The sequence below is a fragment of the Haliotis rufescens genome, unplaced genomic scaffold, assembly GCF_023055435.1.
Source record: "Haliotis rufescens isolate VD_foot unplaced genomic scaffold, xgHalRufe1.0.p SCAF_14, whole genome shotgun sequence".
Taxonomy (NCBI): Eukaryota; Metazoa; Mollusca; class Gastropoda; order Lepetellida; family Haliotidae; genus Haliotis; species Haliotis rufescens.
In genome coordinates, this window is record NW_025963824.1 from 13,189,879 (window position 1) to 13,206,554 (window position 16,676).

At 36.1% G+C, this 16,676-nt stretch overlaps 2 protein-coding genes across 5 annotated transcripts; one reads left to right on the top strand and one right to left on the bottom strand.

Moving 5' to 3' along the window:
* Positions 1 to 3,300: 3,300 nt before the first annotated feature.
* On the top strand, positions 3,301 to 5,497 carry LOC124118136 (putative nuclease HARBI1). Its single transcript, XM_048395755.1, has 4 exons — positions 3,301 to 3,943; positions 4,334 to 4,456; positions 4,626 to 4,760; positions 5,087 to 5,497. The coding sequence occupies exons 1-4, from the start codon at positions 3,390 to 3,392 to the stop codon at positions 5,331 to 5,333; spliced, it is 1,059 nt and encodes a 352-aa protein (XP_048251712.1). The 5' UTR covers positions 3,301 to 3,389; the 3' UTR covers positions 5,334 to 5,497.
* LOC124118137 (nuclear apoptosis-inducing factor 1-like) lies at positions 5,479 to 8,654 on the bottom strand. Of its 4 annotated transcripts, XM_048395758.1 has the most exons (7): positions 8,248 to 8,654; positions 7,589 to 7,751; positions 7,210 to 7,270; positions 6,937 to 7,029; positions 6,457 to 6,531; positions 6,252 to 6,284; positions 5,479 to 5,665 (listed from the first exon to the last, which is right to left on the bottom strand). In XM_048395758.1, the coding sequence occupies exons 1-7, from the start codon at positions 8,412 to 8,414 to the stop codon at positions 5,490 to 5,492; spliced, it is 768 nt and encodes a 255-aa protein (XP_048251715.1). In that variant the 5' UTR covers positions 8,415 to 8,654; the 3' UTR covers positions 5,479 to 5,489. The 4 variants fall into 4 exon arrangements, with proteins under 4 accessions (XP_048251715.1, XP_048251714.1, XP_048251716.1 ...); XM_048395757.1 differs by lacking the exon at positions 8,248 to 8,654 and having other exon boundaries at positions 6,261 to 6,284; positions 7,589 to 8,043; XM_048395759.1 differs by lacking the exon at positions 8,248 to 8,654 and having other exon boundaries at positions 5,479 to 5,669; positions 6,257 to 6,284; positions 7,589 to 8,043.
* Positions 8,655 to 16,676: the final 8,022 nt, after the last annotated feature.

Below are 16,676 nucleotides of genomic sequence, written 5' to 3' on the forward strand. Positions count from 1 at the left end.
GTGGGACATCAGAAATCGGCTTCTCACATTGTGCCCATATGTCGATCCGATCCCGGATTTTCAGCGTGACCCCATCGCTGCTAACAACAGGTGGACAAGCACACACACACACACACACACACACACACACACACACACACACACACACACACTCCACATTCAACACCCCAGAACCCCCTTCACATTGTCACCACAGAGGTGGTAGTTGTAGTGGTCCCTATTAAGGTATAGCAATCATAATGAGAGGTGCTGCTGTCTTTTCGGACATCTTCATTATCTGGGTATTTGTTGTTGTTGATTTGATCTGTGATTAGTGTACACTTGAATAGGAAAGGTAGTACACAAATACACTTCAAATACATAAAGCTAACCATAGAGCAAGAGTTTCTCTGTCAATGGTGGAAACATTTATCTGATGTTTGTCAAAGTTTCGTGACTAACTAACGTTACAAAACTCACAATAGAGCAAGAGTTTCTCTGTCAATGGTGGAAACATTTATCTGATGTTTGTCAAAGTTTCGTGAGTAACTAACGTTACAAAACTCACAATAGAGCAAGAGTTTCGTTTCCAATCATAAAATAATAATTTTGATGTTTGTCAAACACGCTGATTAAAACCTTATGCATCTTCCTGTAACAGGATAGCTCAGCACCAATGACACCAGCTTCTACAGCCAATGTGAGAAATGTGTTTGTTTAATTGTTGCTTGGAGAACAGTAGAATTCATTTATTTTTCTAAAAAACAGCATAACAATTGGTTTCAGAAACAAATTTCACCCTTGCTCCCTGCAAGATCTACAGTAGTAACCAGCCATACCCAAAAATCACATAAGTTCTTTTTGGTTTTGTTGAACACAGAATTGTGAAATAACTTCCACCTTTGCTTCAGTTGGCTGTGGCTGTACCTGATTTTGACCTATAACATTACCTACAAATTGTACATGTGCCTGTGCAGATTCACATGTCGCTAAATTAGGAGTCAACTTCTACCTCTCAGATGTCATTGGCAGACGTCAAACGTCAAAATCCATCCACCACTCTTAACTCACCGATGAGTAGACAGCATGAGTCAAGCTGACATTGGTCGATTCATCAGAAGCATTCCTTGAATAATTTGAGCACAGATGTATTATCCGATATTAGTTACGCTTGCTGCAAACTGCAAATTTCGATTTTGGACCCCGACCTCTTTAGTGCGCCACAATTTCATCACAGATATGTCTTGATGATTCTCACTACCTACTGCCTTTTTGAAAAAGTATAATATATATATATATATATATATATATATATATATATATATATATCATAAGTAACATCACAGAAAGTTGGAACTAAATCTGGCACTTGATATAATGTATTAGTTCCTCAAAATGGTATATTGAGTATCATGAAATACTGCTTTAAATAATATATCAGTTTTTCATATGACATTTGACAGATTAACCAATCAGTTGTTCTTTCGTTTATTTCCATAACCGTGCAACAATTTTGTTGCTGCTCACTAGCAGGCTACTTTTAACTGAGTAACATTGGTTCTCGTGTAGAACTCGCCGAAGTGACCTGACAGAACCCGAATTTGAACAAATACAAGTAAATAAAACACTGCAAAAAGTTTTCACAGTGTATTAAATAATGCTACAGGAGGGTATATGCAGAACACCAAAATTCAAGTCAAAATCGGACCGTATTTTCATGATTAAATGACAAAAAAATGGCGGTTTCTAAAAGACATTCCACACCACGTGTAGCAACACATTCCTACGTAAACATATTTCACAACAAAAGATTACCTACAAAATCAATACTAGATCTAATAGAACATATTGTGTGCAGAAAATAATTGTTATTTACCAGAGACCACCATATGACAAGGAACCCTTCTACCAAGACAGCTCCCGGAGTCCTTCCTGCAAGACTGATTTCAAATCTCGACTTTCGGCCGCTCGTGCAACCCGAGCTTCCACTAAGCCAACAAACCAAAGCACACCACCGACAGAAAGACAGACGTACAGATTTTTCTTTTTAGAATGGTCTCATCAATTCATTAAACCAATGTTTTATAATAAAATACATACATGTGCCGGTCCATACGAAGATAAGAGTTAAGAGAGACTCTTCCAAATTGTATTCAAATATTTGCCATACAAACATAAAACCGAATGCTGACTAGCAGCTGTATAAAACACTTTTCCCTTTTCGTAAAATATCATTGCAGATTTGGGTGGGAAAAGTACAAACATATTATCTGACGAAATGTAAGCTGTTTTCTGCACATCACGCTTAAAACAACAGGATACTCTAAGTTTATTCTATAGCTTATGTGGGAAACTCAACAGTATGTTGGTCAGTGCTTCTCCGTGACATATACGAAGTACGTTGGGCCTAAAGGGCTATGCAATGTACGAACTGATGATACAATGCAACTTTTAAAACACAATACAAAACATAACACAACATTTTCGATTGATGTATATAAGTATAATAACTTAACGTGTCGCTGACTGTATAACCAAAATTAAGATGAATGATTAGCTAGAAACCATAATTGTTGTGGGGTTTTTGTCAGAGATGTTTTTTTTTCTGTCACTTCTTCAAAAACACGCGTTGTTTTCATTGAAAGGAGTCGAACATTTATGTTTTCACAAAACACGTTTTGAAGGATTTCATATCTATCCAGTGAACAATGTTAGTTTTGGGGCGAAATCTGAGGCAAAATTACTTTCCTTTACGTTTAAAGTAGGTGAGTGAATGAATATGGTTTTCAACTACTTTTAGCAATATCTCGACGGGGGACATCAGAAATAGGCTTCTCACATTGTACCCATGTGTGGATCCAAAACCAAGGTTTTCGGCGTGACGAGTGAACGCTTTAATCACTACCCCATCGCTACCCCATCGCTGCTGACAACAAGTGGATGAACAGGGGCAACAATATTCTGTAAGGTCACCATATGTCATACGTAACTTATAAACGCACGTTGGCCCACAACTTTGAGGTAATGTTTTCTTTGTTGTTGCTTTTTAATACAAACATACGTAAATTCATCGTTCAAGTTGGCTTGAGCTATATCGCAATATCATTCAGAAGAACAGAACATTCGGAATGTTTTTTGGGGGTAAAATCTGACAAAATATGCATCAGCACGCGCACATTCCCACACACAAACACACAAACAAGTTGTAGTTGTCCATATTAAGGTATAACAATCATAATGAGATGCCCTGTTTTCTTTTCGGACATCTTCAGTGTCTTACGTGCGTGTAACTCGGAAATACTGAACTAGGGGCATTTCACAAAGCTAGTGTAATATTACGTCTGTGTAAAATTGGCGTAAACTCTACGTGTGGTCTTGGGGTGGTGTAAATATTTACGCAAGCGATAAAGATGGCGTTCAATCCAAACACGGAAGAGATTTCCAAAAAAGTATGTAAGCGAGAACGTGTTTTCCGCGACAGGTCGAACCCCCTCGACGATTTGGATGATCATGACATCATCGAGAGGTACCGCCTATCACGACACATGATATTTTCTATCATTGGTAAAGTGAGTGACAGACTTGAACATCAAACCCAGCGTTCCCATGCAATACCACCTTACCTTAATGTTTTAATTGCTCTGAGATACTTTTCCAAGGGTGGGTTTTACAGTGAGATTGCCGATATCCACGGTGTGAGTAAATCCTCCGTCTGCAGAGCAATCCACGCAACAACAGACGCATTATGTGCAACCATGGGTGATTTTGTATTTCCCACAATGCCTTCCACTCAGAAGAGTACCAAAGAATCATTCTTCGACATAGCTGGATTCCCTAAAGTACTCGGTGCAATTGACTGCACACTCGTACCCATAATGGCGCCGAAACGTGACGAAGTAGCCTACGTTTGTCGGAAGGGTTACCACGCACTGAACATACAGGCAGTATGTGATGCCAACATGAGGTGAGATACATACACACATGGTAGATATGTCTTTTAGCATGAATCAATTATTCCTATTCCTCTTGAACAAGGCACGACAAAATGTAAACATTACAACATGAAATAGATGTCCTTGACATTGACGCATGCTGCGCCCCCTAGGTAACGTTTTGGGCGAGATAAGTCATGATGCATACCAGTAAAAATGAATCCATTGTGATAATGTTTTCAAATTTCCATTGTTTCAATGGAGTATAACTGTTCCATAATTAAAATGTGAATTAATAGTGTTTATTTGTAGGCAGATGTAGATCTCTCTATATATACATTAAATAACTAAATACGTATATGAGCTTTAACAAATTATGCATGTGCATTTTAAATACTGGATTTGTTATATTTTTCTCTCAGATTTACAAACTGTGTCTTCAAGTGGCCTGGCTCTGTCCATGACAGTTATATATGGAATAACTCTGCCCTTGGTCAGTACTTTGAAAAGAAGAATATTGATGGATGGCTACTTGGAGACTCTGGGTAAATAAAACTACAACATATATACCTGAACTTCACTTACATTTGCTAAATACAGTTGAATTTTACAATGTGTGATAAACAAATCTGACAAAACTGCACTCAGTAAAATATTGATAATATTTTGATGACCTGTTTGGATATAGTGTTATCCTTATTACTTATGTTACAGATATGCCTGCAGACCATGGCTGCTGACCCCGGTGCTCAATCCCAGCTCAGAAGGACAGGAGAAATACAATAGATGCCATATCAAGACACGGAACACAATAGAGAGAGCATTTGGCTTGTGCAAGTCAAGATTTAGGTATGGTTTTAAGTGGTAACAGTAAGTTGGTAATGTAACCAAGAAATTATTGTAAGTGAAATAGTTAAATATTGAAGGTACAGTTACAAGAGGTAAACATGTAATAGTATCTATAACATGGTATCATTGTTGAAAACTTGAAAAAAAATGGAGTTACTTCTTATCTCAAACTGAGCTTTTTTAAGTTTTTGTAGTATTTTAAAAGAATTGTTAAAAAACATTATGAACTTAATTTTGAACAAAGTGATAGCCTGTCTAACAGGGGTCTGTGAAGAAGTCGGGAAAAACTCTTATAATACAGAAAATGTGTTTCATCACATTTCCAGATGCCTTCACAAGACAACTGGTGTATTACAATTCACCCCAGAAAGGAGTTTGTGTGTTGTCCGGGCTTGCTTCTTGTTGCATAACATGTGCATCCATGAAAGAATACCACTTCCCCAGGGCATTGAGCTACTCAGAGGAGAGGGAACTGCCACAGAGTTGCCATGTGCTGCTGACTTCCCAACAACAAGCTCTGGTTGTGATGGACTGTCAGCAAGACATCAATTAATTTTGCATAAGTTCACTTAAATTACAGCCTTATGCTATTGTTTTCATCATTTATAATAAGCACAGGAATATAAATCATGAGATGTAAGTGACTTTCTACTCTGTATTACTAGACAGTCACAACTTAAGATAATTTCATATTATACAAAAATATAAAATACACAGCTTTTGTCATAATCAAAAGAATTTTATTATGGGGGATACATTTTGGCCATTAAGGGGAGAAACATGTACAAATTCCCTGAGCAGCTTTAGCTTCTCCTCCTCAATCTCTACTCTTCTATTCTCAGCCAAGAGAATCTGGCTCTGTACAGCTATTAATTGCTTTATTGCGTCAGCAACTGGATCTGGTCCTGTAATAAAACATTGTCTAAATCAATATTGCAGTCTTGTGTATTTTAGGGTTTTATGTAAAACTCATCACAGCTTGATATTCAGCCACAATTATGCAGCAAATGTAAAATTACAATATTTTATTTAAATAAAACAATCCTCCATGCATGTTAACAAACACATAACTTGACTTAACCCTGATAACAGGACCGATGAAGAGGGAGATATTTTAATGTCTGTTTTTACATTAATATTGCATTCAATTTCACAGCCAAGGGCACTTAATTTGGAATCCTGGACAAATTCCTACATTCATTATAAAGAAAATCATTAATCAATTTCAATGTGACTAACAGTGCCAAGTGCCTAACACCTTTGAATATACAAGCCCCAACTTGAACCAGAGCATCATTATCAGAAATGTATTGTGCTACATGGATAAGTATTACCTGATCTTTCTATACTGAACACAATGTTACCAGATTCGAGCTTCTGACACTTCGCTGATTGCACTTATAATTTAATAAGAGGTAATTTTAACTTTGTTCTGTTCACATATTGATAAACTGATAAAAATGTGTGACTAAATGTTGCATAAATCTTTACCTGGTTCACCTTGTGCCTTTCTAGCTGTGATGTCTGAAAATAAAATGTTTGAGCACATTTATAATACATTTTGTGCAGTACATTGTTCAAAACTGACAAATGTCTCTGATATTGGAGTACAATGACTGTGTTGATGCCAAGTTATTTATAACTTTATATGTATTATATTATAATATGATGTGATTTATTGGTAGAAGATCAATACCTTCCATCATAATTGAAGTTCCTGTCCCTGCTGGGGTGATACACATTGCTTCTGTTGTGTTGCAAGTGACTGTGTCTGTGAAAGAAAGACAAATAAAGCAGTTCATCATCAGAAGTAACTCAATTTGTGTGGATAACATTTGTATCTCCCACCAAAATAAATAAAGCAATTTGAAGCTGTCACATGTACACAAGTTTTATGACATGTCCATGTCAGTATTTAGCATATCATCAAACAAATGGGTTTGTTTTAAATTTGTTTGATCTATATATATCTTTCAGAAAATCAATGTTACTATGAATATCTGAGTTGAGTATCTGTTTTGATAGGACCAAATAACTAAAACATCAACTAGTCTAATAATGATTTTTTTAATGTTTGCAATAGTTATTATAATGCTTTATCTCAACTTATTTAATACATAAGGTCACAAACATTCGAAAAATTTATATTTGTGTATTATTTTTAATTAATGCCTACCATTAAAGTCACAGGTTAATGAAGATGTAGCCATTGCTGCTGTGCTCATATCAGGATCAGCCTCCAAAGCATAGTCCAGAAACGACCCATCAACTTGAAATATAAATGGTTCAACACATGAATGATGACTTATGTAAATTTGCTTATCTGGGAGCATATCAATGAGTTGACTATGCCATGAAGATAATGAAAAAAAACATTTATATGGTTTGTGAACCACAGTCACTATTCTTAAATCAGTACTGTCAAGAGGAATGGCATGGGCATATTTACCTCCCGAATCAAATCCTCCAGCAATTCCTTCAATCTGGCAAGGAGGAATCAAACTCACAATCTATAATTAAAGAAATGAAGAACACAGTTAAATTACTTCATGAAATATGAGACAAGTAAATAACTAAATGGTATCAGTATTTTGCATAAATATTTCCCCTATGCCAGTAGAAATAAAGTCAATTTAAGCTTTTTATAAGTCTGTTATATTATTATATATATAACACAAATAACTAAGACAGGTAACATTTGTTTTTCTAGGTATCATATCACAATTTCTGGCCCAATCCATATGTTCATGCATAATCCATAGGTCATGCATTTGGGCAATTAGACTATTACATATGATCTGACATATTCTTCCTGTTGTGTTTCATACCTTCTGTTCAACAGTAGTGAGTTGTGTAGGAGGGCCACCTCCACCAGTTCTCACACTCTCCTTCCTCCTTGTCACCTCCTTCTTCTTGGCTGCAGCCCTGAGGTCCTGCCATTTCTTTTTCAGCTGAGGCACAGTCCTTACCTCCGTGTTATTGGCGTTGATCCTGTAAACAAAAATTATTTCAAAATTATAACATGTTTTGCTCGATGTCACCCATGTTTGACAATTGCCTTGTTGTTGTCTACCATTAAATATGAAGATGTTTAAAAATAAGTGATTCTGGCGTTTTTTGTTCCTAATCACTGAGCGGACATTTAGGAAATTTACGTTTAGTCTATATGCAATTTGTTTTATAATGTGAAAATAGTGATACTTCCGCGACCTCTTATATGTGTGCATACATGTATATGCACTTATGCATATTTCAGATCCGTATCCCGAGCAATAACAATAATTCCCACCTTTTCAAATTTTGCACTATCAAAGAAATATAGGCCTCTCGCAAGTTCAAGTAGATCTACAGTCACCTTTTATCGCTATTTGTTTACTTCCGCATAACAACAAGCGCGATAACTCTAAATGGCATAGGTCTATCACTTCCAAATACAACACATCCTTCATATGACAGATGTGAGTTCAATGCCGTGAAATGCACTCACTTTGTCAGAATATCCTCCCATATCTTCTTCTTCCGATTGTTTGTGATGCAAGAAGAAAAAGATGAAAACAACACATCTGAATTGCTGCCAACTTCTTCTGTAAGAATTTCTACTTCTGTGGCCGAAAAGTTTCTCTTCCTCGATTTCTTGTCGCTAATTTCATCCATTTTAATGCGCTTCGTCGTCTGCTCAGAGCACCTGCCACGGTAGACAACTCTAGTGCGGATTTTCCTACCTCACAAAGGGAAAGAGCTCCAATCGTATTTTTTACGTGCGTGTAAGTTGGCCGAGGTTACGCCAGTTTTAGTGTAGCTTTGTGAAACAGTCTTAGACTATGGCGTAAACATTGCGCAAATATGGCGTAAAATCTACGAGCGTGTAAATTTACGACTGCTTTGTGAAACGGTACCCTGGATATAAATGGATAGTCTCCAGACACCGACCTCATGCGAAGAAATCATAGACGATATATACATATATATCACCGCCATGATAGACAATATTCTTTGGCCTGAACTCAATAGTACCTATGATTTCACTCTTGTTACTGGATAAATGTTTCTTAATCAATGTATTGTCATTGTTGTAGTACAATGTTTGTGCAGCTTCATCTAACGCAATAACAAATATGCTTTTACCTTCAAATAAAATATTCTTATTCTTACCTTCATATGTATATGACACAACTTTACGTATATCACTGATATAGAACATTTTATGATTAGTATCAAGACAAAGTGAGAAAGCAACCCCCATCACTTTGACAAAGCACCTGTATCTTTTTCCCTCGGGAGTCATTTTGCAGACATCGCGACGTGGAGTCCAGGTGGTCACGAACACAAGATTCTGGTTGTCATCCATTGCAATGTCTCTGACGGCTACTTTCCTTTTAAGCATGACTTGGTGTCCGCCATCTACAGGGTAAGCGACGATGTTATCCGGTCGGGCAACAGCTATTATTAGTGTTCTTGAATAGTGAACATAGGCAAAGGCAGCAACGTTCAATGACTTTATGTTCGGGTACATCTTCCATGAGTTGTCTTGTAGGTTTATCTGGTAGAAAGGTATTTCCATAAATGTGAAAAATGGAGCCACCAGGAGTTTTGTCATCAGGGGCTTGATAGGATCTGAAAACAATTTGTTTGTTTGTTTGTAAGTTTGTATGTTTGTTTGATAATCGCCGCGCTCAGCAATAGTCAAGCTCCATGGCAGCGGTCTGTAAATCATCTTGTCTGGACCAGAAAATCTAGTGATTGAGCACCATTCCACACACCACGATAACACACATTAAGCCAAGTATCCGAATTTCACCACGGCACTCTGAGCTAAATGTCTGCTAACTGGGAACCAACTCAATCTGATCATGACAATACCATCTTCACCTTGCGCATTGCATCACCATCGAAGAACCATTCATTGTTTGTTTCATTTTAAACCACTATCAAATATGGATGTATACTTTCTTTTGTCCTAGAGGCTGCTCAACCAGTCACTGGTTCAACTGGCCCAAACCTCATTATTTACAGACAGCCGTCATATAACAGGACTTTTGCTGACTGGTGTTAAACAAAACATTCATTCACTCCCAGTGAACAAGGTGTCAAAAGTACGATTAATGTTAACGTTAATATCAACAAACTTTCCTTGAAGTTTCAATGTTGTAAAGACGTAATCCTTGAATAATAAATATAACTGAACTTACTGGTATGAAAGATCTGATAACAAGAGGCCTAAAACAACCCATACTGGTCGTACAAGCAGTACTTCTCCAGCTCGATTATTTACAGAGCACCGTCATATACCGGCGTTAGACAACCAACGGACGTACAAAATAATCTTGTGAACAGAGAACAATGTGGTGCTCCCGAAATACATGAAACCACAATTATGCAATTGTACTAACAAAACTACGTCTTACATTGCAGGTGTTAAACGTGATTTCTTGCTGATTCTGGGCTAATTGTAGGTGTCTGGCACTGCTGACCTTGCAGACATAAGTATTCAGCAGAAACCTACAGTATTTACACCCCGAGAATTGTCGACAATAATCCTTGCACATTTCCACTCCCATTGGCTGCCTCTGTTGGTTAAAGGCTTGAGATACCATGGCGATGGCACTGACACAAGCCAGAAGGAGGACATTGATATGTTTTGGTGCCATTGTTTGTCTCTATGCAGCCTTGGAGGGAAACACGACAGAAACACAATGCTGCTTATAGAACCAATCCAGTTCCAGCCAGTAATGCGTAAATAATCTATATGCTTCAAGTCATAAAGGTGATAAATATATCCTGGTGGAGACCGACAGCAGTTCCAACTCAATGATCTTTTTTAAAAAAAGTGACGGTTTTTGAAATTATTACTGAATAGTTTATTTTTATTGACGAAATCATTCATCCACGCCTTCAGAAATGTATTAATATTTCCTTAATAGTCCTGTTTGTTCTATTCCGGGCTTATGAAACAGAAAAATCTAAATTAGGAATGTAAATTGTCATTTGTGAGCCTTTGGCGAGAGTACTAAATTGAGGCCCAAAAGAAAGTATGCCGAGTTGGGATTTTAATGTAACTGCAAATTGAAAGAGCTGTTGTTAATTTTGATTATGTCTATTTAATCATCACTCGTTGCTGCAACAGATTGTAGAAAGTCATCTGTTGTTGGGTGCTGTTGTGTAAAAAGATGAGTGAGTGAGTATGGCTTTACGCCGCTTTTAGCAATGTTGCGGCAATATCATGGCTGGGGACTTGAAAAATAGGCCTCATGCATTGTACCCATATGGAGAATCGAACTCGTGTCTTCTGTGTGACGAGCGAGCGCTACAGCTGCAAACTAGATATATTTTTAATTAAAATTATGAGCCAAAATATTTTTTTCGAAAACCCACATTGCAAATATGTATTTTTTCTTGCGGACTATTTCTTTTTCCCACATAATATGATACATAATTATTTGTTTCAAGAATGTTCGGGGACAATTTATTTATTTTGATAACATGCCAGACATATGCAGCTTTTACAATTATGGTATGTTGATTGAGGGAAATGTCAAAATGTCAAAATTACCATGATTGATAGAAAATTACAAAAGCTTCCCACTTGTACACGAGCTCCCATTTCTTATAAGAGCTTCCAATTTGAACGCGATCTCAATATCTTCTAAGACGATCCAATTTGAACACGAGTTCAAATGTCCTTATGCGAGCTTCCCACTTGTAGACGGGTTCCCATTTCTTACAAGAGCTTCAAATTTGAACAAAAGCTCCCATTTCTTCTAAGAGCTATCAATTTGAACACGAGCTCAAATGTCCTTACACGATTTTCCCAATTGTACACGAGCTCCCATTCCTTCTAAGAGCTTCCAATTTGAACACGAGCTCAAATGTCCTTACACGATTTTCCCAATTGTACACGAGCTCCCATTCCTTCTAAGAGCCTCCAATTTGAACACCAGCTCAAATGTCCTTACACGATTTTCCAATTGTACACGAGCTCCCATTCCTTCTGAGAGCTACCAATTTAAACACGAGCTCAAATGTCCTTACACGATTTTCCCAATTGTACACGAGCTCCCATTTCTTCTAAGAGCTTCCAATTTGAACACGAGCTCAAATGTCCATACACGATTTTCCCAATTGTACACGAGCTCCCATTCCTTCTAAGAGCTTTCAATTTGAACACGTGCTCAAATGTCCATACAAAAGCTTACCACTTTTAGATTCTGATTTAGATTCAGATTTGGTTGTTGGTTGGTTTGTTGTTTAACGCCGCACTCTGATATATCCCAGCTATATCACGGCCGTCTGTAAAATAATCGAATCTGGAACAGACAATCCAGTGATTTATATCATGAGCATCGATCCACGCAATTGGAATCGATGACATGTATCAACCAAGTCAGCGAGCCTGACCACCGAATCCCCTTAGTCGCCTCTTACCACAAGCATAGTCGCCTTTTACGGCAAGCATGGGTTGCTGAAGACCTATTCTACCCGGGATCTTCACAGGTCTATTCCTTCAGACAAGATATGGCTGAAATATTGCCGATGTGACTTTAAATAATAACTCACTCACTCACTCACTCCTTCAGACAAAGAGTCGGGTCCTAGTGATTCTCTTGATGAATCCGAAGTCATATGCATTCAGGTTTGGTTGTGGGTTGGTTTGTTGTTTAACCTTAATTTTAGCATAAGGCGCTCTGAAGAGGGTGAGTGATTTCAAACAGTCGGTGCCTCATCATACAAGGCCAAATTGAAAAATTATTAGGCACATTTATTCCTGATAGAAAAGTACACAGTACTATGTAAAAATATTCCAATGTTTTCAATCATACCAAGGTTAAGAGCAAAGTGAACACAAAATTTGTAAATTTTCTTGAACTTACCTGAAATGCGTTAATGAAGGTGGTTTGCGTTTCATGTTTTGAACCCTTTTAAATCGTTACATTTGTGCAAATTGATTTCATTAATCATATTTCCGATATCTTAATTTTAATTGAGTATAAATTGGATTTTTTTTATCGGCAAATAACAGAGAGATAGTTAATTATGAACCATTTCAGTAAATTTATTATCCAAACGTTAAATATAAAAAAAAAATTGTTCATGGTCATCATGTCAGTTTCAGAAATACGAACATTCGGGTGAATCTAACATGTCATGTTATAAAATTTGCAGGAAACAATAAAGGACTTATAAATGTTTACCAATCCTAATTATATGTGTTTGGGTTGAATAATTACGATATACAAAAATAAAAAAACCTGTGTCATGATGCTAGCAGACGTCCTAAAATAAAACATGGCGCGCTTCGCCCGACATCCGCATAACTTATTGCTATTTTAATATCAACAAAGTTTACATTGCCTTCATAAATATACCTTGGCGAAAGTTGACGATTTCTCAATTGAAGAATGTTTTTTTGTCATTTTCCGATTAAAATGACGAGAGAAAAACGAAAATACAGATCGCGAATTCTGACAGCAATATTTCAGTAAGTAAGTGCAAAGGTCACCGGATGTGATGTCACAGACAGGGGTAGTCTGCTGATAATCTTTCGTAACAAAACAATAACAGTAAATTTGGAAATATTTCGCCTATCACATACAGCAAAACATAAGTCAATACATAGTATCAGTAATCACCACTAATATGAAATATAAATGTGACTTCGACGATATAATTGGCATATTATTGAATCCGTTTGACCTTGCATGCTCCCGGAAACGGTAGACGATAAATCAACATGCCACATGCAAGTTTCTCGGTATCTTTTATTTGAACTTCTGTTGATATTTAAGAATCACCAATCAATGTTACGGTGAATATATATGGCACATGATTCATATCTCTGCGATGTATACGCTGATAAGTTTCACTACAACAAGTGTATCCCACGCAATACGTCTATGGATATCGTCGATCAGCAAGATCAACCTCTACAACAGGTGCGCGAAAATTGGCTTGACAAAATGTGTTTCAAAATAACATCCCCGCGTTGCTGAATATGATAGGATATATAAAAGCAATAAAATGCTACATACATATTTTCGGTGTTAGTTCCACATTAAATTTGGGATAGTTTTCCTTTCGGGAACACATTCATAGATTCTAGCATGATTTTAGAACAGTTTCACGAAGGATTTCTAAATTTATTCCAAAAATATGAAGACCACCATAATTGCGTATTGATGATAGATTTGTAATTGTTTAATTATTTACAGCTGTTTACAGGTTTTAAAATTTTAAGTTATATTTAGTAGTTATTTTTTTCAACAATGATTGTGTGTGTGGACAGTAAATATTGGTCAATGCATCAGCACAGTGTAACTGATCAAACTTCAATTATTATCTTTAGTTTAAACATACTTTTTCAACAATTATTATCTTTCACTCTGAAAATCAACTACATATATGTGAATAAGTAACTCTCAGATGTCATCATTTTAATTTTAGTATTCCATGAGTAATGAATAAATTAATCAGATCCTTAACATATACATACTAAACTTATATGGACATTAATCTTGTGCATTAAGTGGTTTGTTTCCAAATAAAACAATTATGAAATATAAATGTAATAGGAATATGATACATTAATTACAGTAACAGTACATGAAATTTTTGTTTGTTTAATCACAAGAACCATGGTGGCCCATAAGCTAGTGAGTTAGCCATATGTTTCTAGGAAAATGCTATCTCAGTCTTCTGGTAAGAATGAAAAGAAATGTGCCTGTATACATGTTTACCCTTGCCAGATGTACTTTTTCTGGTCAGCTACGCCCGATGACTTTAGTTCACCTTATGTGGTCTATTTTGCATATACATGTAGATCTACTGCTGCAAACCTGTTTTTCCTTTGTTTGCAATCACAGTCTCACAACTTCCTCAGCTGGTGTGTATAAAAGTTCCCCTGTCATCATGAAACACGAATTAAAAAGGAAAGTCATATTTTCAATCAAAAACATATCTGTCTTTCCTTGAATACTCCTTGTCTAAGTGCCAGAAGTTGTCAGTGTCAAAGATTTAAAAAAAAGAAGATTTTCATAAGTACTTTACTCAGATAGACCTGAGTCAAACCATGTGACAAGTTTAAAAGCCCTCATTTCTGAGGTGTTCATATTTTTCACATTTTTATATATTTTTAGAACAAAACGTGAGTTTTGTTACGTAAAACAAATTTTTGTCTTTAAATGAGAAAAGGAATCATTCACACGAATCTGTTTTTTTATCCCATTGATTCACAAAAACCAGTTGAAATGTACAGTGGTGACTTTTGTACCAAAAATTTCTAGTGATTTGGTACCCAAATTGGTATGTGATTTTGTAGATATACATTGATCTTGGTGTCTTAAACTTAACATAATATCACTTTCCTATCAAAACAATACATTCTAACTTAACTGGCCTCTTCTTCAGTGACAAGACGTCAATTTTCTCTCAAAACTAAACAATCAATTTCAAGGATCACAGTCATAATCATATTATGAACTTGATGAAATATGTTTTTATGTGTTCTGTTCATCTACAAGAAAACATAAATATAATTACATATCTATTGTCTTATTTTCTTAAGTATAAATTCACAAAGTATTTTGGGTACAATTTGATTTGTTTTGGGTACAAAATCACATATAGGAGCCTGTATATATTTACACTACCTCCATACAGTCGTCGTGTACCAAAATTTTAATCGGCTCAGAGGACGGGAGGTTCTCATAAAGTTTTCAACAACATCTTTAATATTCTAAATTGTTCTTTTTGTAATGTTAGACGAATAACAATATTATGTTGTTATTATGGTATATCAATACGTTATATCGCTCTCCGTTGCGTTCGTTTTCAGAAAATATTTTTAAATTCAAATCATCGAGCGTGAAATCAATTACGGTTTCGGATTTAGACTGACACATTTGATGGCGACAATCACGAAGAAATATGAAACAAAAAGAAGTGAAGACTGCTCTCCAGATCAATAAATAGTAAACAGTTTACGAAAAATAGTAAATTACGCATTTTCTTTTTAATTTGAATCTATTTCGGAATTTGTTCATGATAGTTTACCAACTTTTGCATATTTTGCTTCCATGTGTCACATGCGGTACGTGCTTCAGGTTTCAGAAATGATAGCTAAAATTGCAAGTATTTTGATTATTTCTCGTATACTGCATTATTTTGCTATTGAATGGTTTACCTAGAATGTATATCAGTTTAGATTTTGCGTATCATCCAATATTTGTTATTTTTCGCAGTGTTTGTTGACTTTGTTCAACTCAACAAATCGTGAGTTAGGCCACGCCCAAACGTGTCACTGACGTTTGTTGGCTTGTCAGTGTGTCCGAAAGTTTATCAAACGAAATTATTTGCAAACACTTTAAAAATGAATTTGTTTTTACAAAGATTTATACATGCGTGTCAATAATTCTAGAAAATTAAGTTAGATGTATCAAAATGATTGTAATAGTCTAACGGGATAGCTGTGCGTGTAGAGTTGTTTGTTTACCGCCGTTGCCATGATCGTACAAGTTCCATCCATTCGATGATGTTACGATTCAGATTGTTTTTATTTACAATTATTTACACCGAAAGTTGCTAATTTTTAGAAATTAAGGAACATGAGTGTTTTCCTTTCGTCAGCAAACAAAAAATTATGATCGAATAGGAAAAATGATGAAATAATAAAGAAAAAATCGGAGTGCATGCCGCTCTACGTGAAGTGCCAAAAGTCAACAATGGCCGTTTCTGGTAGTTGTGTGACGAGAAGTTGGCCAAAACTTTTTTAACTCGCGATATTATCTTTATGGTGTAAATAAATTACTGAAAGTTTTGATATTGAGTAAGCTGAGCATTTATTAATGTCATACGTAATTTAAATGTTACGCAAAGCCGTCTTGGTAAATAGATATTGCGAGTTTTTTGGGGGGTGTCGTTATG

What these genes read in the sequence shown, in the direction of transcription:
- LOC124118136 (XM_048395755.1), top strand. Translation starts at nt 3,390, where the DNA reads ATGGCGTTCAATCCAAACACGGAAGAGATTTCCAAAAAAGTATGTAAG. An exon ending in TGGCTACTTGGAGACTCTGG is followed by an intron (nt 4,457 to 4,625) that starts GTAAATAAAACT and finishes CTTATGTTACAG; the next exon opens with ATATGCCTGCAGACCATGGC. An exon ending in TTGTGCAAGTCAAGATTTAG is followed by an intron (nt 4,761 to 5,086) that starts GTATGGTTTTAA and finishes TCACATTTCCAG; the next exon opens with ATGCCTTCACAAGACAACTG.
- LOC124118137 (XM_048395756.1), bottom strand. Translation starts at nt 7,987, where the DNA reads ATGCACACATATAAGAGGTCGCGGAAGTATCACTATTTTCACATTATA. An exon ending in ATTAACCTGTGACTTTAATG is followed by an intron (nt 6,532 to 6,936) that starts GTAGGCATTAAT and finishes TTTCTTTCACAG; the next exon opens with ACACAGTCACTTGCAACACA. An exon ending in AAAGGCACAAGGTGAACCAG is followed by an intron (nt 5,666 to 6,251) that starts GTAAAGATTTAT and finishes GTTTTATTACAG; the next exon opens with GACCAGATCCAGTTGCTGAC.